Source organism: Varanus komodoensis, unplaced genomic scaffold (genome assembly GCF_004798865.1).
Source record: "Varanus komodoensis strain SLA01 unplaced genomic scaffold, ASM479886v1 scaffold132, whole genome shotgun sequence".
NCBI lineage: Eukaryota > Metazoa > Chordata > Lepidosauria > Squamata > Varanidae > Varanus > Varanus komodoensis.
The window spans coordinates 461,571-480,945 of NW_025335381.1; the positions used below are offsets into that span (position 1 = coordinate 461,571).

Here is a 19,375-nt window from a genome sequence, read left to right on the forward strand (position 1 = left end):
TTGTGTCTGTTTTGTGTTTTATTGAACCGTATTCGAGAAAAAGCAGGTCAGTCCCTGAGGGACAAAGGCATGGAATGTTGCACTGGAATTCCCCTTGTCCGTTCCCCCCCCGAGCTGGCTATGGAGAAGCCCTCTGCTCTCCTCGTCTCATGGGCTGTGGGAAGAGAACATGGCTTTCCTTGCTATACAGATGATGTGGCCATCCGGCGGGAGGGGGCTGCCATGGAGTGCCAGGAGGGACTGGGCTGCAAGGACTGCCCCGGGCAGGTGGCCCACATCACCGGCAGCAAGGACAGAGGAGAGGGCACGGGGGGCCAGGACCCCGACAGAGCGCATGCCGGGCTCACTGTCTGCGTCCACACAGAGCGCCAGCGCAGGGCAGGCTGCAGTGCTCAGGGGAGGCCACACAACGGCACCCCAAAAGCCTGGCAGAGGCACCCCTTTGGATGCCAAACTGACCTGCGGCCACAAGCTGGCTGCGTCCAGCGGAGCACAGCACAACCCAGAACACATGGGGGGGCCACGGTGGCACCTGGACAGGTAAGCAGCGGTGCCCTCTGCGTGCTGGAACACTTTGACCGCCGGAGGGCGCCCGTGAGGCAATGTGCCCAAGCAAGGCTACGGGCAGCCCGACTGCAATACAAGGAGGTGGCCACAAGACGGCAGCACAAGAGCCCTTGTGTGGAGAAAGCCCCCGTGAGGCTGTAAGAAAAGCCCCCGGCTTTGCCCCACACGCATTCGGCTCCGGGCGGCCACCCCAATAGATCCCCTGAGAGAAAAGTGGCGAGGAGCCCCTTCGGCTGCTGCGAACACTTCGGGCCGCGGGCACTGCATCACCGGAGGTGGCCACAAGAGGGCACCCCAACCGCGCTTGCGTAGTGCAAGCCGCGGCGAGGCGCCGATCAAATTGTTCCGCGCCAGTTCGGCCACAGGAGGGCACTGCAGAGCCGCCTTGGCGTGGTTGCCGCGCATCGGAAACCGCCCGGGGGGGCGGGCAGAGCAAGGATTTCGGCAGCGAAAGTAGGCCGAGGCGCACGAGGGGAGCCCGGCGGCCGCTGTGAGCCAACAGCCGAGGGAAGGGGCCCCTCGGGCTGCCGCGCACCGTTCCGGGAGCCGGGGCGGCGTCGGCTCACGTTCTGCTGGCGCCGGGCGGCGGGGCGGTGCAGGCGGCAGTTCGCGGAGGTGGCCACACGAGGGCACCCCGGAGCGGCTGTGCCGGGGGCGTGTGCTTTGGCCGGGGTGCCGCTGCCGGCCTGGGGTCCCCGCCTGCCCCGTGCAGCGCATCGCGGCAGAGCAGTGTGGGCACGGGGTTCGCCCGGCCCCTCACGGTGGTCCCGCTCGGGCTTCCGCACCTCCGCGCTCTTGGCCACTGTGCCCAGCCTGGGCAGCAGGGGTGCCCCCCAGTAGCCGCTTCGACGCAAAACCCCGTCGCACAGCGTTTGGGCCCCAGATGGCGCTCCAGAGCGCGGGGTCTGAGCGGGCCCGCGAGAGAATCGGCCCGTGCCCATTACCGTCCCTGGATGGCACCCCAATTTCGTGGCTGCTGCCTTAATGGGCAGCTCAGAGCTGCCGGTCGGCTGCAGTGCTCCAAGATGGACACAGGAGGGCGCCCAAGGGCCAGTCAAAAGTCTCCGGTAAAGCAGGTGGGATCCTAAGGGCGCAGCATGCCGTTTTGACAACCAGGAGGCATCCCAGCTGCGAAGCGTCTATAAATTGCAAACAGCAGTCTGCAGTTCCCATGGGAAAATGCCGGCTTCAGCCTGGAGGCCTTAACTGTGCTATGGGGAAGAACAGGTAGCAGTGGACGACACGAATTTTACAGATGAGTTCCTAAAAGGGTAAGGGAATTTTGGCTCTGAGAGGGCGTCCCAGTGTCAGGTCTGAGGTGTAAGCTTTGCTCACGGGATTATGAGGCCGTAGTGTCCGACACTGGCCACTCGTTTCAACGCCGAACTCCTTGGGGCAGCTAAAAAGAGCAGGCTGCAGTGCGGGGAAGTGGCCACAAGAGGGCACCGATGTTCACCTCTGAGGTTAAGCTGCGCGACGGGCTCCCAGGCTGCGATCGCGCAGGAGGGCCCGATCCTGCCGGGCTCTCGAGTTCCTCATTGCACTGCTGGCCTTCACGCGAACCTGAGGGAGGCGTCTACAGGTCAGCCCATGCCCAGCCCGTTCCTTCTTCGGGATATGCCAAGAGCGTGGCAACCTGCCCAGCGCAAGAGTAAGGGGCATGTCAGCCACACATCAGTGGCCCCCAAAGCGTCCCCAGTGCCCCCCCAGGAGTGTCCTGGAGTGGCTAAATAGCACGCTGGGCGGAAGAGGGGCCGAGGGACACGGTAGGGGGGTCTGCGGCCCCCTTGGCGTGGCAGAGTGTGCAGGTGGCGCCACTGCCCACCCACTCCCCGGACTCACTTTTGTCCTAGTGTAGATCAACATGTAACGTCTTGGGACTATATTTACCCTGACAGCTGGAAATCAGAGCCCCACTGCCCAATATCTGGTCTTCTGATTGCTCCAGCATTGCCTTCAGCCCAGATGGAGAGGAAGCAGCTGGGCGGATGCGTGCTTCCCCACGGCCCATGAAACCCCCTGGAGGAGGAAGGGGTGCTGCCGCAGGTGGCAGGCAAGCCAAAAGCGCAAGGGCGCTAGTCGCCAAATGGGGGGGGAGCCCTGCTGGATCTGGCCCGGGCCACCCCGGCCAGCATTCCCTTCCCATGGTGGCCCAGCTGCTCACGGGAAGCACCTCCTACCTCAGACACTCGACTGTCCCCCCGCTTCTGCTGCCGGCTGAGCACCAGCAAAGCACCGAGCCCCCGAACCTCCCATCAGCCCTGGCATGATGTGGCCCCCTGAGGCCGAGCCGAATTGGAGCGGAGGGAGGGAAAGAGTGCGATGCCAGCAGAAGGCGCAGACTGCCTGTCCCTTCTTCCCAAGGCCCTCCCCCTGTTTCCCTGCCTGCTCCCCCCTCGGGTCTGCCTGCTTCCTGCTCGTCCACCGCGGCCTGGGCCACCTCCGGCCACCCTGCTGCCCCCCTTGGGCGAGCGGCCCGCTCTCTTCCTCCTGCAAGGGGACTGCCCCAGCTGCCCCGGCGCCCCTGCCCCTCCAGCCTTGCGGCTCCCCCAGCCACCCTTCCTATTTCCCCAACAAGCTGGTCCCTTCAGCCAAGCCCATCCTGCTTCAGTTTTCAGGCTAAATATTTTGAAAGCAGCCTTCGAAAACAACCGCTGGAACTGGTCCAGCCGTGGCCGCATGGTCCTCGGGCGGCCGTCTGGGCCCCCGCCTGGGAGGCGCTGCTTGGCGGGAAGGCGTGGGGCTGTGCGGAGGGGCTGGCCCCACCCCGCCCCCCTGCCGGTCGACCTGCCGCGCCAGCAGCCTCCTCGGCACACGGAGGCGCAGGAGCAGGTGGCTGCCCCGGCCCGGGTGCTCCCTCGCCCAGTGCGCCGTGCAGCCGCCGGTCGGTCGGCAAGAGCAGAGGCAGCGCAGCCATGGCTGCGTCCGGATGAGCGTGGCGCCCGGCTGGCAGGCTAGGCTGCCGCACTCAGCTTCGCCCTCGGGAGCCGGGCCCGTCGGGACGGGGGGACTGAAGGCGCAGAGGGGCATGGGGGGCCCCTGGGGGGCCCTGCTCCTCCTCAGCCTCCTCTGGCTGGGCCCTCAGCCGGTCACCCCAGAAGGTATGTCTTCCCGGGGCGCGGCCGGCTTGGGTGGGTCAAGGCTGCCTGCCCGGTACGGCTCCCAGGCCTCTGCCTGCCCGCCCGCTCGGCCCCCACACGGGCACGGCTCCGCGCGCGGCACGGAAGCTCCTGTGGCAGGCCGCCTGCGTCTGGGGAGGCACCGAGGTGCCACACCCCTCCCTGTCCCGGCAGAGGCTGGGGAGGGAGCGGCTGCGCAAAGGACTGGCCGGCCAGGCGGAGCCCAGGGGAAGCCTTCCGTGGTCTCGCTCTGCAGCCTTTGCTGTTCCAAGGAGCTAATGCAGGCATTGCAGCTGGAATTAAATCAGACTGGAGGCATCAGAAGTGCTCAGACGTGAGGGTGGCACCGGCTCTGTGGGAAGGACGGAAGAGGCAAGAGGGCTCACCTGGCGCAGAGGGGAAACCGGTTTGGTTTCAGCAGAAGGGATGCGCCAGTGTGCCGAGGGAGAGCCCAGGTCTTGCATTTGATTTGCCTGGTATAATAAGGGGCTTCCAACGAGTTGCCTTCGCCCTTTGCCCATGTCAGGATTCTTAGACGGCTCCTTCTTCTGTCGGGGAAAAAAATCTGGAGCAGCACGGCCAGGTGCCCACCGAGCGGCCCTCGAGGTGGGGCAGGTGGCCGGGCCGGGCTGAGGGCATGGCTCATGCGCTGGTGGGCCCTTCTGCGCGGATGGGAAGATCAGCTCCGTGAGGCTGAGACCCCCCACACATTTGGGCAGTGGTTCCGGCAGTCTGGACCATGGGTCCTGCTCACCGGGGCTGATGGGCCTTGAAGCCCTTGAATCGGGTGTAAAGTGGGTGAGGCCCGTTCAGGCAGCCCTACAGCGCCTTGCGCTCTCCGTGTCTCCTGAAGGGTTGCCCCGAATGCCATGAGGCGGGCTGGGAAGGCCCCGGTGCAGCCCTGGAGGACACGGCCGGCTTCGTGGGATGGGGCGGGACAGCTGGCTCCCTCACCTTCTGTCCTGCAGACAGTGGGGAGAGCAAGCGGGGTGGGGGGGGGAGGCAAGGGGGTGTCTGCTCAAGGCTGGGGGACAGCCTGCAAGGGAATGCGGCACCCGACAGAGGGAAGCCCCTGCCCGGTGGGGGCTTGGCTGGCCCGGGCAGGGGCTCCCCTCCAGGGGATCCGCCTGTTCCCCGCTCGGCCAGGCCCGGCCAGGCTGCCCGGCACCCGCGGTGCCCCTCGTGGGCTTCCCTCCACCCCGTGAGGCCCGAAAGGGCCCAGCTGCCAGCTCCTGTTGCCAGGTGGACTGTTTGGGGTTGGCTCTCAGGTGATGGCGTTTGCCCCGGTGTTTATAGTAAATTGCACTTCGAGCTGAGAAGTTGCTCCTGAGATGATATTTTGGCTTCAGGTTTCACGCTCACATGTGCCTGTAGGACACGGGCTGGAGCGGCACGGCCCTGGCGGAGCTGGAGGGTCCGTGACCCCCCTCACAGGTCGCCACAGGCGAGGGAGCTGGCACAGCGGGGCGCATGGGTGGGCTTGCGGCAGATGACGGCTCCTGGCTCCAGGGCCACCCTGCTTTGGCCGCCTGGAGAGGCAGAACGGCAGATGCTGCATCGCCCTCAGGCAGGCGAGGGGCATGCGGGGAGGGGGCCAGTCAGCAGGCCGCCCCCCCCCCCGTGTGTGTGTGTGTGGGCAAGCGGGGCTGCTTTGCTGGTTGCCGCTGGCGAATGCCAGGAGGGCGGCGGAGGCGGAGAGCGCCGTCCCACTCTCTGGGAAGCCGGCAGATGTGTCTCTTTGCCGTGCCGCCCTGGGGCGACGCATGTGCCCCTCGGGGCAGCCGGGAAAGCAGCAGCCGCTGCTTCCCTGGGTAAATATCAGTGCCCCGGGAGGGGTGGGGGCAGGCAGGGCTGCCTGCATCTCCCGGGAGCGGGCCAGAGTCCTGCCAGCGCTGTCTCCCGTGGAGAGCAGCAGGGGCCGGCCACGTTCTCAGCAAGCATTTCTGTCTTAAATCAGGTTCTGGAGGACCATCCTCAAGCCAATGCTCCCTTTCCTCTAACGTAGAAACAAATAGGGTTATGCTGTTCAGGAAAGTGATTGCTATCGGGATAGTTAGTAGCATTCAAGTAGAAAAACAAACAAACACGCGAACAAGCAAGCCAAGAAAGAAAACTCTCGCCCGGGCCCCAAACTCTTCCCGTCTCGTGAAAACGAAGTTTCCCACCGCACATTTGGGTTTTTCCTCTTGCGGAAACGGCTCTGCCCCGTGCCGCCGCTTCCCGGCAGTGCCGGCTGCAGGCGTGCGTGCGGAGATGGGCCTGCTCCGGGCTTCGTGGCATCTGGGCACGCTGGGCCGAGGACTTGGCCAGGACGGAGAGGCAGTGCCACCGGGAAATCAACCCAAATGCCCTAAGTGTGTTAGAGGTACTTTAATTTTTTTTAAATCGCATCGGATGCTTTCAGTCCAGTAACGCTCAGCTCCTGCTTTGTGCAGTCAGCCGTGGGCACGTGGCGCTGCTCGCCCCTCGGAGCCGTGCCGCCCTGACGCCTCCCCGTCTCCCCCTGCCCTCTCCCCCCGCAGTCTGCGGGAGCCTGGACATCCGCATGGACCCCTCGCAGCTGCGGAAGCTGGAGAACTGCACCATCGTGGAGGGCAGCCTGCAGATCCTGCTGATGTTCACCACCAGCAGCGAGGACTTCCGGCCGCTCAGCTTCCCCCGCCTGGTCATGATCACAGAGTACCTGCTGCTCTTCCGGGTCTACGGGCTGGAGAGCTTGCGGGACCTCTTCCCCAACCTGTCGGTCATCCGGGGGACCAGTCTCTTCTTCAACTACGCCCTGGTCATCTTCGAGATGCCGCACCTGCGAGACATCGGCCTGCACAGCCTGACCAACATCCTCAACGGGTCGGTGCGCATCGAGCGCAACCAGGAGCTCTGCCACATCTCCACCATCGACTGGGGGCTGCTGCAGCCGCCCCACCCCCTCGAGCAGAACATCATCCTGCACAACAAGCCAGCGGAGGAGTGTGCCGACGTGTGCCCGGGCATCCTGGACGTGGAGAAGCCCTGCGTCCAGACCCAGACCAGCCTCAAGGGGCCCCTGGAGTACCGCTGCTGGACCTCCAGCAACTGCCAGAAAGGTCCGTGGCTGGGCTGGGCGGGGGGGGGGGGGGCAGTGCCGGTTGTCACGGGGCTTTGGGAGGGTCCTTGCCCCGCACCAGTGGCCACGTAAGGCCGGCAGGTAGCCCAGAAGGTGCCCCCCCATCCCTGTGCTGTCCCTTCCTGCCTGCGCCGATATTTTATTTACTCCTTGAGATAGTCCGGTGCCTCTCCCTCGGGTTCCCCCACGAGGCAGCTGCACAGCAGAGCAATGGCTGAGGCGAAGGAGAGAGAGAACGTGTCCCATTTCAGGTCGAAAGCAACCCTAAAGCGACACGGGGACCTGCATAGCCACACCTGCTTGTTCTCCAGGCCCCAGAAATTGTAGGTTTGTGCATGTCAGCAGCCAGGGGACCCTCCCAGGAGAAGGCAAAGCAGGCCCCAGAGGGGAACGGCTGCTTCAGGCTGAGCTGGCTTGAAGGGCCTAGGTGGGGGCAGCCGACAGAGCTTCCTGTTTGGTGCTTTTATCTTAAGAGGTACAGTAAGGATGCTTAATATACTGAGCATCTTGCCCTGAGTTTGGATGCAGTTATTACAAAAAAGCTGCAGCTCGAACGCATCCGGGTCTCAGCTGCAGACAGCAGAGAACAGCGCGAGCAGTAGAGGTGGGGGAGCGGAGGAGGCCTTGCGGTGCCCCGCCAGACCCCCGGACGCATCCGACACCCTCAGCGAGCTTGGCTCTCGCCTCTCGGGCTGTGCCTGGTCCCTGCGCCTGCTTTGGTGCACCATCAGGGTTGTGTTCACAGCCTTTGTCGCGATTCCAGATCGTGCCGTCCTCACACCGTGGCTCCTCCGTGCTTTTCCACGGCAGCTTCAGGTTGAGAGGGACCAAACATGAGCAAGGCGCCCGCGGTGCCTCTGGACGGTCCGTGTGAGGAGCCCTCGAGCTGGGCCCCCTCGCCTCTCTGGGGCACGCGGGGAGTCCTTGAGCCTTCCCCACAGCCGCCGGCCCGGTGCCACGGTCTGGCTCTCGGCCCAGCTGCACTGGGATGGGACTGGCGAGATCCAGCCGCGGACTTCTCTGTAAGCCTCCTCAAAACAAGAACCCAATAAACTTTGTTCTCAGTTGTGTTTACACAGAGAAACTGCTGTTGGGAAGCAGGTGTTCTACTTCTGGAGTGCACAGAGTCTATTTTTAGGGTCCAGCTGCAAGAAGGGAACTAGTCCAGAGGGGAGAGCGGGGTGGGGGGCAGGGGGCTTCGGTTCATTAGGGCCCCCCAGGGCCTCCCCGCCTGGGCACGGGGGCAACATGCCCCCTCCTCTCTGGCCCTCCTCAGAGCGGCTTCCCAAGCCCCTGATCTGGGAATCCTCGCCGAGGGCCGCTCGCCCGCAGCAGCCAGATCAGCCCTCCTCTGGCCCGCGCTTGGATTGGCCTCCATGGCATCCCGGGGCGCAGCTGCCCATCCGGGGTCCGTGCAGCGTGGTGGCGCACTGCACGGCCAGGTCCAGGGACGCCCGCTCGGCCTGGGCCCTGCTGGAGCCTCTTGCGCAGCCGTGTGGAAGTGCCGCGAAGGCGGCAGCGCCTGCCAGTGGAGGGGAAGGCCCGAGGGGGCGCTCGGGCAGGCGCGTCGCGCTCGCGCTCGGCTCGGAGGCCAGCTGCCTTCCGTGGCAGGGTCCCTGCCCCGTGCGAGGCTCGTGCTGCGCGTGAGGCTCCTCCGGGCCGTTTGGTGTAAACAAAGGCTGGCTCATGAAACAGACACCGCAAACAGACTGATCCTTATCGCGAGTGCCGCACATGCCTTCGGGCTCGGGCTGGCTGGGCGAAGGACCCACGAGCCGGCTGCTGGGGGATCCCGATGTGAAAGGCAGGAGGGAGCCAGGTCCTCTGGCGTGCGCATTTATGGGGCGAACGCAGAGAGCCGGTGCAGACTCTCTTTTGCCAGCGATGGATGCCCTCCCCGTGCCGAGAGTTTGCGGCAATCCTGTGGCCGTAGCATCCCTAAGGCCTGGGGAAGTCCCAGTTTTCCTGGCCTAAGAGGACAGGCACCTTCCCGGTGTTGCGAACGGCTGCAGAAAGCACCCGCCACAAGAAATTGTGCCAATTTGGCCGCCGCGCTCGGCTGCCAGGCGGTGCAAGCGGGGCTCCCTCTCCTGCTCCGTGAAGGGTCCTTCCGGCCCACTCTTGGGGCACGCTGGGGAAGCCACCCGGGTGCCCGTGGGTGCCGAGCCTTGGGGCGGCCGCACCCCCCGGCCCCCCGCCCACGCCCGCTCTGCTCTGCTTCCTCCCTGCAGTGTGTCCTTGCGGCGCGGGGGGCGCGGGGGGCGCCTGCACCGGCGGGGCCGAGTGCTGCCACCCAGAGTGCCTGGGCGGTTGCAGCCGGGCCCGGGACCCGCGGGCCTGCACCGCCTGCCGCCACTTCGACTTCAACGGCCGCTGCCTGCGCGCCTGCCCCGAGCTGGCCTACGAGTATGAGGGCTGGCGCTGCGTGACGGCCGAGCACTGCGCCAGCCTGCGCAAGGTGTCCGAGAACCCGCGCGACGCCTCCCGGTTCGTCATCCACCAGCGGCAGTGCCTGGCCGAGTGCCCGCCTGGCTACAGGAGGAATGAGAGCAGGTGAGCCGCGGGCGTCTCTGGCCCTCCGGCGCCTTGCTCGGGGGTCTCCGGGCGGCACTCACAGCAGGAAGCCCCGGCCCATGTGGACCGGAGAGTGGGGTGCCCCTGGGGGCCCCCTCGCCCGCCAGCTCCCGGGCAGGCTCAGGCCGAGCCCAGAGCTGGCTCTGGAGGCGGCCGCTTCCTTGGGGCCTGCCTGCAGGATGGACCCTGGGCCAGGACGGGTGCCTGGTTGCCGGGAGGGAGCAGGGAGGTCTGGCCCTGGAGGGTGTTACCGGTCCCTGGCTGGGCCCTGAGCCCTGAGGAGGAGCTGGGGGAGGGATGCCCCAGCAGCCCCCAGCCATCTGGGTCAGCTCCGGGGTGCTCCGGAGTTGTGCGGAGCGGCCCTTGGCGCCAGGAGGCCCATCAGCCCCAGTCTGCACCCTCCCCGCAGCATCATCTGCCACAAGTGTGAGGGGCTGTGTCCAAAGGAGTGCAAGGTGGGCACCAAGACCATCGACTCCACGCGGGCAGCCAAGGACCTGGCCGGCTGCACACTTGTCGAGGGCAACCTGATCCTGAACATCCGCCGGGGGGGTGAGTGGCCCGCGCCCTTGGGGGGGGGGCTCCCTGCGGAGGGAGGGGTGGCTCCGAAGAAGCTGTGCAGCCACAAGCTTTCCGGCCTCCGGCTGCCTTCTTTGAGGTGCTCCGTGGAGAGAAGAAAGGCAGGCGCATTGAGTGGCAGGAAAACGTGGAGGGCTGTAAATGGGGGGCCAGCAGTACTTTGAGGGGACCCCCAGATGCAACATATCCGTGGCGGTTCGGAGGGCTTCCCACCCCCGTCTTGGGTCTGTTCTCCAGGGGGGCCCGGAGCCAGGCTGCCCTTTGATCTGCGCGCAGGAGCAAGAAAGATGCCAAAGCCACGCGAGGCTGTCCGGCTGCGGGGGGCTGCCCCCACCCCTGAAGGCCCTGTGGAGCCCACTGGGGCGACGAGGGCGAGGGCGAGGGCGGTTGCGTGTGGGAGACGCTCCTCTTGCAGCGGGAAGTGCTCGCCAGAGGGGGCTCTCCGGGCCTTTACGGAGGCGTTGCTTCGGAGAGGCCGGATGGGGGTCCAAAACCAGCTGGAGCCGGCCCGGGCTTTCAGATCCTCCGCAGAGCCTCATCCCCGTCCCCGTCCGGCCGTCCAGCTGTGGAGCACCTTCTGGCTTGCGCGTCCTCCCTGCCCTCAGAGACGCCCCCCAAGGCCCCCCGGGCTGGGACTCACGGCTGCCCTGCCCCTGCAGATAACCTGGCCGCGGCCCTGCAGGGCAGCCTGGGCCTCATCGAGACCATCACGGGCTTCCTGAAGATCAAGCACTCCTTCGCCCTCATCTCGCTGTCCTTCTTCAGGAACCTTAAGCTGATCCGGGGCGACTCCATGGTGGACGGGTGAGTGCGGGCCCGGCTGGCCGCGCGGGTGGCCGTTGGGCCGATGCAGAGGGGCATGATCTGTGCTCAGGGAAGGAAACGGCGCCGAGCCCCGTCCTGACGTGCCCAGCGGGGAATGCTGGCTCCCGCAGGTGCCGCTTCTGACCGGGGAACACAGACCACCCCAAGGCGCCTCCTGCCCCCGGACAAGAAGCCCCCTCGGCCCCGGGGCAGCCCAGGCACGCGCTCCCGCTCTCCCCGCAGGAACTACACGCTGTACGTGCTGGACAACCAGAACCTGCAGCGGCTGTGGGACTGGCGCCACCACGCCCTCGCCATCCCGGTGGGCAAGGTGTACTTCGCCTTCAACCCCCGGCTCTGCCTCTCCGAGATCTACCGCTTGGAGGAGATCACCGGCACAAAGGGCCGGCAGAACAAGGCCGAGATCAACCCACGCACGAACGGCGACAGAGCGTCTTGTGAGTCTCCCAGCGGGAGGGAGAGGAGGCAGCGGGGAGGGGCGGCCATGGACGCCGCAAGGGCCCGGTGGACCTGCAGGCAGAGGGGCTCGCGCCATCCTTCTGGAGACGGCAGGGGCCATGGGGAGCCTCTGGCCCCCTCTTGGGCCTTCTGGGGGGTTTCTATTCTTATGCATGAAAACGGGGGCTCTGATGCCTGATTCATGGCCAGAAACGGAGCTGCGTTTGCTCCTTGGCCACGGGCCACCCGCCTGCCCCTTCCTGGGGCTCCCCTGAGCTCTCTCCCTCTTCAGGCAAAACCCAGACCTTGCGCTTCGTGTCCAACGTGACTGAGTCGGACCGCATCGTCCTCAAGTGGGAGCGCTACCAGCCCCCGGAGTATCGCGACCTCCTCAGCTTCATTGTCTACTACAAGGAATCGTGAGGGCCAGGCTGCCTCTGCCCCGAGGAACGAGTGGGGGGGTGCCTCCTGGGGGGCAACGGCTCTCCCGCCCCAGAGGGGAGGCCACGTGTCCCCGCGCGGCGAGCGGCTGGGGGCATGAGGGGAGGTGTGTGGCTGGCGGGGCTCCCTGCGGGCACCCGGCCAGCTGCTGCGGCAGAGGAGGCCGGGCCAGTGGGCTCGGCTCCAGCGCCCTTCCGCCGCCCAGCGTCCCCGCAGAGCTTTGCGTCCGGGTTTTCTGCGTGGTGGCGCAGCTCGACAAGAGGCTGGGGCGCAGGGCTGGGGCGCGAGGCTGTTCCCGGCCAGCCGTGCCCGCGGCCGCCTCCTTGTGCTCAGCCAGCCCCCTCTGCCGCAGGCCCTTCCAGAACGTGACGGAGCACGTGGGGCAGGACGCCTGTGGGGCCAACAGCTGGAACGTGGTGGACGTGGAGCTGCCCCTGCACAACGACCAGGACCCCGGCGTGACCCTCCAGCACCTCAAGCCCTGGACACAGTACGCCATCTTCGTGCGGGCGATCACGCTCACCACCGCTGAGGAGGGGCGCGACTATGGGGCCCAGAGCAAGGTGGTCTACATCCGCACCCTGCCTGCAGGTAGGCGTGGGGGCTCCACCCCCCTCTGAGCAGCCCCGGCTGAGGAGGCCCCACTCAGACGGCCGGCTGTGCTAGGCTGGAGGTGCCCTGGCCTGGCTGGCCCGCCGTCCTTCCTGGACTGGGCCCGACGGGCCGGAGGGACTGCTGGCCCTTCGGGGCAAAGGGCGCAGGCGGGCGCCAGGCCGGCCCCGCTGCCTGCCCGCGCCTGCCGTGTGCGTCGGCGCGTCCTCCTCACGCCGGCCTCTTGCGGGCAGCTCCGACGGTGCCGCGGGAGGTCATCTCCATGTCCAACTCCTCCTCCCACCTGATCGTGCGCTGGAAGCTGCCCAGCCAGCCCAACGGCAACCTCACCTACTACCTGGTGCTGTGGCAGCAGCTGGCCGAGGACGCAGAGCTCTTCGTGAACGATTACTGCCACAAAGGTAGGGCTCCCCCCAGGGCGGCCCGTGTCCCGCGCCGCACGGAGCCGGTAGCTGACGCCCCTCTCCTCCCGCCAGGCCTCCGCCTGCCCACCAGCAGCGCGGACACCCGCTTTGACACGGATGGCAGGGAGGCCCCCGAGGGGGACGCGGACGACCAGTGCTGCCCGTGCCGAAGCCCCGTGGGGCAGGCCCAGCCGCAGACGGAGACCGTCTCCTTCCAGAAGAAGTTCGAGAACTTCCTGCATAACTCCATCATCATCCCCAGGTGAGCGGCTCCCGGGGGGCACTCGTGGCATGGTCAGAGGGGCCCATGGGCAGACACCCTCTGGTGCTCGCCTTGCTGGCCAGCCGCGGCCCGCGTCCTGGCGGCGCTTCATCCGAGCGGGGGCAGAGCAGGGTGCTGGCCGGCAGGACTGCCCCCCACGTGCGGGCCGGAGAGCTGCCCTCCTGCGATGCAAGCAGAAGCAGGCCCGGTGGAGGGACGTGGGGGGGGCTTGTACTTGGGGGGGCTTGGTGAGACATGCCCCTTGCCCTCTCTGTCTTTCCCCAGGCCCCCCTGGAAAGTGACGTCTATCAACAAGATCTCAAACAGGTGAGTCGCGGCCATTGGTGGCAGCTGGGCAGGGCCAGGCTGGCTGAGGGAGCTCTGCCCGGGCTCTTCCGCTGGCCGCGCCGCTCCCGTCGGGTTGAGCAGGCAGGTGGGTGCGTGGGGGGCTTGGGCCTCTGCACAGGAGAGGTTCGGGGGCACAGTGCAGGAGCAGCAGGTGGAGGCTGTGCTGCTCGCCAGCACAGAACGGTCCGCTTTGCGGGGAGAGGAGAGCGCCTTGTTCCCACGATCAGCCGCTGGGACTCCTCCTCTGCCCGCCCCGCAGTGCCTGTTGTGCCTGCTGAGCCACAGTTGCTCTCCTGGGGGCGCTGCGGGGGGGGGGCGGGGCTGGCTCCTGCCCAGGCAGTGGGTTTCCCTGAGCAGGGGGCTGAGCAGGCCTGCCTGAGGCCCGCCCTCTGCCTGGGGGCCTCTCGCCACACGTCTTCCTTCCCCCGCAACAGGGTCCCAAAAAGGCGCAGGGACACCTTTGCCGTGACCGTGGCGGGCCACGTCTCCGGCAGCATGCTCTCCCCGGAGACCCTGGCCAACGGAGTCGCCCTGAACCACACGGAGGCTGACGCCAAGCTGGAGAGGGACTTCCGCATCTTTGAAGACAAGGTGGTCCGCGACCGCACAGTCATTTCCCATTTGCGCCACTTCACCGAGTACCGCATCGACATCCACGCCTGCAACCACGCCGCGCAGACCGTGGGCTGCAGCGCCGCCACCTTCGTCTTTGCCAGGACCATGCCGGAGCGTAAGTGCCGCAGCCGGCAGTCCTGTGCGGAGCCGAGCCGGGGTCGGGGGCAGCGGGAGAGACGGAGGCTTTCCTGGCCCATCCCAAGTGGGCTGCACTGGGGAGAGGGCTGGGTGGGAGGAGGGCGGCGGCGACCTCTCCGTGGGCCTCTGGCTCTCGGCATGCTGTGTGCTGCTCCCCCGCCAGCTCAAGCGGACAACATCCCCGGCAACATGACCTGGGAGCCAGCCAGCAAGAACAGTGTGCTGCTCCGCTGGGGGGAGCCCCCGAACCCCAATGGCCTCATCCTCAAATATGAGATCAAGTACAGCCGGGAGAGTGAGGTGAGGAGGCCGTGGCGCCGGTGGGGACCGACCCTTGTCCTGCGGGGTGGGGGGCAGCTTTTCCTGGCAAAGAGCCGGTGCCTTCCCTTTGACGACATCAGCAGCCCGTACAGGCTTGGGAGGGTGCATCTCCCCCGCCTCTTCGTATTTGGCTCCCCATCAGTCACCGATTCGCACAGCCCGGGGCTGGGGAACGCCAAGCTGGTGCCTGTGCCCCCCCGCACCGCTGGATGCTGTGCCGCTTTTCCATGCAGAAAGTCGTGTCGGTGGTGTGTGTCTCCCGCCACCGCTATGCTCGGTACGGCGGCTACCACCTTGCTCTGCTCCAGCCGGGGAATTACTCTGCCAAGGTTCGTGCCACTTCCCTGGCCGGGAACGGCTCGTGGACGGGGCTCATCAAGTTTTACATCCTTGGGCCGGGTGAGTGAGAGGGCTTCTCATTGCTCAGCTATGGTGGCTGATGGGTGTTGGGCCAAGATTCAGGTCAGGATGGCGTTGCAATTGGGCACACGCATCACGTGCTTGGGCGGGAGTCCAAAATGTGCCCTCAGCCACGGAGTGTTGGCCAGTAAAGGGAACCGGTTTCCAGCGAGTGAACTCCGCCGGCAACAGGGGAGCACCCAGGAGATGTGCTGAGGGAGCCCGTGGAGGCTCCTGCCTTTCCGGCCGCTGGTTCATCTCTGCGCTGCAGCCGTGGGATAGTCACATGCGCCTTTCCTCCCCTCTCTGGCTTCCAAGTAGAGGAAGAGGAGCCCGGGAACGTCTACACACTCCTGACACTCATGCCCGTGGTGCTGATGGTGGGCATCACGTGCCTGGCCGTCGTCGTCTTTTTGTACAACAAAAAACGGTAAGGGCGGGCCGGAGCCGAGGCCCTCGCCCGTGCCTGTGCCAAAGCGGTGCTCTGGGGGTCTCCGTGGCGGCAACCGCGGAGGGAAGGTGGCACCTTCGCGAAGGCTGCTGGCCAGCACACCTCTCCCTGCACCCTTGGCTGGAGGGGACGGGGGCACACAGCTGCTTTCAGAGCGAGGCCGAGGGTCGCAATTCAACGGCTGGGGCAGGCGTGTCCAGGCACCCCTTCCGTGGCTCTGTAGGACAGAGCGGAGGGTCGTCGAGGCTCCGGGGGCAGAGAGCTGGCGGTGCTTGAGAAGGCCTGGCATGCTCAGGGGGCCCTCGCTCCTCAGACGGAGTGGTGGAGAGCTTCCCCCTCCACCAGCCCTGAACCGAAGCCAGCGAGGATGGGCTCCGGTCCTGCTCAGCGGGTCCCATGCCGAGTCGGTCTCTGTGCCTGCACGGCCGTGGCCCATGCCGCCCTCCCAGCCTCTCTGGCCTTCCCTCCCAGGAGCGCCGAGGGCTTCCCCAGCGGCACACTCTACGCCTCGGTCAACCCGGAGTACTTCAGCACCTCGAACAGTGAGTGTGGCTCGCTCTGGAGCTCTGCCAGCCGGCTGTGCGGGCGGCCTTCCCTCCACGGCGGCATCTACGCCTCGCTGGGCGGCTGCGGCAGACAGGCCTGGCTGCCGGGGCTCCTGCCTGCAGGGCTGGGGGCGGCCGTGGACCTGCCCGGCCGTGGCTGCCCTCCAGCCGGCCCCTGGTGGCCGGGCCCCTGGCGTCAGCCTTCTCTCCGGGGGCTGCCTTGCCAGTGTACATCCCGGACGAGTGGGAGGTGCCGCGGGAGAAGATCACGATCCGGCGAGAGCTGGGCCAGGGCTCCTTCGGGATGGTCTACGAGGGGCTGGCGAAGGACCTGGAGGAGGAGGGCAGGGAGACCAAGGTGGCCCTGAAGACGGTCAACGAGTTGGCCACCACCAGGGAGCGGATCGAGTTCCTGAACGAGGCCTCTGTCATGAAGGCCTTCCGCTGCCACCACGTGGTAAGGGCGGCCCTGCAGGCTGGGTCTGGCCGGCAGCGGGGTGGGAGCCCCAGGGGGGCCCTGGGAAGCAGGCTGAGGGCGAGCCGGCTTTGCAGCTCGGCTGGCCGGCGCCTATGCTGCAGGAGGGCCCCGAGGCGCAGGCTGGCCCCTGGGTGCTGGGGGGCCCGTGAACTGCTCGACGAGGGCCTGGTGCTCTCCTCTCACCCTGCTGGCCGCAGGTCCGTCTCCTCGGCGTGGTGTCCCAGGGCCAGCCCGCCTTGGTCATCATGGAGCTGATGACGCAGGGGGACTTGAAAAGCTACCTTCGCTCTCTCCGGCCAGAAGCTGAGGTGGGTGGTCTCTGAGGCTCAGGACCTCCGACGTCGGCTGCGTGCGAAGCAGCCTTCACTTAAGGGTCTGACTCTGCCCTGGGCGAGGGGAATGCTGCCCAAAGCAGCCGTGTGAGCCTCTGGGGTGCAGGGGACCCGGAAGTGGCCCCTGCACCCACTGTGGACGTCCGGTGCAAAGGCGCCACCTATCCCCGTGCTCCCGAGGCTGACCCTGCGCCAGCCGCCCCTGCCCCAGCCCTCTCGCCATCTCCGGCACAGCCACTGCAGCTCTTCCCTCGCCCTGGACTGCCGCTGTCTCTGCGTGGCTTCGCTGGCAGAGGAGCCCCCCTGCCCACAGCCACTGAGCCAGTCGCTTCTTTGGTGGGGAGGCGTCTGGGAGCTCGGCCTCCCCGGGGAGGCTGCGGCTAGTCTGGCCTGGAAAGCACGATTTCCAAAGCAGCCAAAGTCCCGGACTGGAATCTGCTTGGGTAGTGGAGGCTCCCTGGGCAGGGGAGCAGCTCTGCGTGACCCGGAGAGCGATAATGACCAGAGACCGGAGGGCGAGCGTGGCGTGGAAGGCCTGTGGCGGGCACGGTGGCGGAGCGGGCTGGGTCCACCCCGCAAGAGAGCAGCAGGAGCTGAGGGGAGCCGGGGCCAGAGGGCTGATTGTGCGGGGCATGCGCTGCTGGCTCTGGCGAGGAGGCCTCTCGGGGGAGGGGGGGCTCTGCACTGTGAGGAGCCCCCCGCCCAGCGGCGTGTGGGTCTCTCCGCTAGATGAATCCCGGGCGACCGCCCCCTTCCCTGAGGGAGATGATCCAGATGGCGGGCGAGATCGCAGATGGCATGGCCTACCTGAACGCCAAGAAGTTTGTGCACCGGGATCTGGCCGCCCGCAACTGCATGGTGTCGGAGGACTTCACCGTGAAGATCGGAGGTGGGCGCAGCGGGAGTCCCGGCGTGTCCGTGGCTGCCGTGGCCCGTCTCCCGCCTTTCCGCTGCTCTGGGGACCCCCTGCGGGTGGAGCCGCCATCTCCTCTGCCCCTTCCTGTGCCTGGCGCCAGCGTCACCCCGAGGCCCCGGCTGGCAGCCGCGCTTCTCCCCCTGCCACAAGGCCCCTTTGAGCGGCTGGAAGGCGTGGGCCCACCTCTGCCCTGAACCAGTTAGCTCTGTGCTGCCGACTCTGGTTGGCAGCAGCAGCAGCTCTCTCGGGCCTTCAAGCCCTACCTGCATGCTGCCAGACGGCAGGGTCTCCCCCTCCTCCCTTCGGTCCCTCCCACTTGGCTCGATCTCGCAGCTCAGCTGGGGGTCCTCAGCACTGGGACGCCATCCCAAAGGACGCGCCTCCCTCTCTTCCCTCTGAAAGATTTCGGCATGACCAGGGACATCTACGAGACGGATTATTACCGCAAGGGGGGGAAAGGCTTGCTGCCTGTCCGCTGGATGTCCCCGGAAGCCCTGAAGGACGGGATTTTCAGCACTCACTCGGACATCTGGTAGGTGCCTGGGACTCCACGTCGCACCCCACCCCTACCCCATGGCTCTGGGCCGCTGTACAAGCCCTTCCCGGGTGTCCCCACAGCCAGAAGCAGGTGCCCATGGGGGTCTCGGGCTGACTGGGACTTGGGCACTGCTCTTTCTCCCCACAAGCACATGGGCCGGGGCAGAGGGACGGGCCCACAGCAGGCGGTACCTGCGCACTTCCTTGGCCAAGGGAAACAAGCCTTGAGGAAGAATGGGGGGGGGGTATCCTGCAGCCTACCCGTCCCCTGGCCCCAGTTGGGCAGAAAAGGCAGTTTCTTGCAGAGGGGCCAGAACCGTGCCGGGGGCCTGCCAACCAGCTGCAGCCCCCCAGCTCCTGAGATCTCTCTCGGTTTGGGCTTCTGAAGCGATGTTGGGGGCGAGTGCAACGGGCCGGGGCGGCACTCCTGCAGCGTGGAAGGCGGTGTGCTGGCATGGGGGTGATCGAGGCCGGCCGGCCGGCCGGCCTGGGACAGCCCGGGAGCGTCCGCCCCTGACCCGAGGTGTCCCCCGCCACAGGTCCTTCGGGGTGGTGCTGTGGGAGATCGCAACGCTGGCCGAGCAGCCCTACCAGGGCATGTCCAACGAGCAGGTCCTGCACTACGTGATGGACAACGGGGTCCTGGAGAAGCCGGAGAACTGCCCCGAGAAGCTGTGAGTCTGCCCCCTCCACCCGCCTCCCCTGGCCGCTCGGCTCCCTCCGGCTCTGTGTGCAGGACGCCCCTCTTGATTCCTGGCCAGAGCCGGCCGGCCAGCTGCGGGGGCCCAGCGCGGCCACTGCTCCCGGGCCCGTAACAGCAGCCCCATGGCCGCTTTTGCCTCTCTTCCTCCTCCAGCCACGAACTGATGGTGGGGTGCTGGCAGCAGAACCCGCGCCTGCGCCCCTCCTTCGCCCAGATTCTGGAGCGCATCCAGGACGACATGAGCGCCGGCTTCCGCGCTCTCTCCTTCTTCCACAGCCCGGAGAACAAGTGTGGCAGCTGCCCGGAGGCGCTGGACACGGAGACAGACGTGCTGCTGCAGGAGGAGGAGACAGGGGGGCCTGCGCCGGCCCCTGCCTCGGACGCCGCCCCTGCAGGCGGCCCACTGCTTGCCGCGGGCCCCGGTGGTGACTGGAGCCAGCCCACAAACTGCTGCCACAGAAACGGGAAGCCGGGCCTCTGAGCTCGGCGCGCCTCGTCTCGCCCCCCTGCCCGCCTGGGACTGGGGCTCGGATCCCATGGACCGCACAGCTGGCACTGCTGGCTGGAGGAGGGAGTGGACTCCTGCCCGGAGGAGAGGGCCAGCTGCCTTCCCGGGACCTGGCACTGGCTTCTGCGAGAGACGCGCTTGCGCCAAGACTCGCCCTGTG

General features: G+C 67.0%; 1 protein-coding gene across 1 annotated transcript; it reads left to right on the plus strand.

Moving 5' to 3' along the window:
• The first annotated feature begins 3,496 nt into the window (after window positions 1-3,496).
• INSRR (insulin receptor related receptor) lies at window positions 3,497-19,188 on the plus strand. The gene is made up of 22 exons (XM_044422634.1): window positions 3,497-3,668; window positions 6,209-6,769; window positions 9,021-9,342; window positions 9,773-9,915; window positions 10,602-10,746; window positions 10,990-11,204; window positions 11,498-11,624; window positions 11,999-12,237; window positions 12,492-12,659; window positions 12,735-12,924; window positions 13,210-13,251; window positions 13,707-14,002; window positions 14,189-14,325; window positions 14,580-14,745; window positions 15,064-15,175; window positions 15,668-15,738; window positions 15,969-16,198; window positions 16,417-16,527; window positions 17,281-17,440; window positions 17,870-17,999; window positions 18,544-18,678; window positions 18,861-19,188. Exons 1-22 carry the CDS (start codon window positions 3,497-3,499, stop codon window positions 19,186-19,188), a joined length of 4,200 nt encoding a protein of 1,399 aa, XP_044278569.1.
• The last annotated feature ends 187 nt before the right edge of the window (window positions 19,189-19,375 follow it).

Excerpts from the sequence above, each read along its gene's own strand:
- INSRR (XM_044422634.1), top strand. The coding sequence starts at position 3,497 with ATGAGCGTGGCGCCCGGCTGGCAGGCTAGGCTGCCGCACTCAGCTTCG. Across the intron at positions 10,747-10,989 it reads GGCGACTCCATGGTGGACGG|GAACTACACGCTGTACGTGC; the intron begins GTGAGTGCGGGC and ends CTCTCCCCGCAG. Across the intron at positions 16,528-17,280 it reads CTCTCCGGCCAGAAGCTGAG|ATGAATCCCGGGCGACCGCC; the intron begins GTGGGTGGTCTC and ends TCTCTCCGCTAG.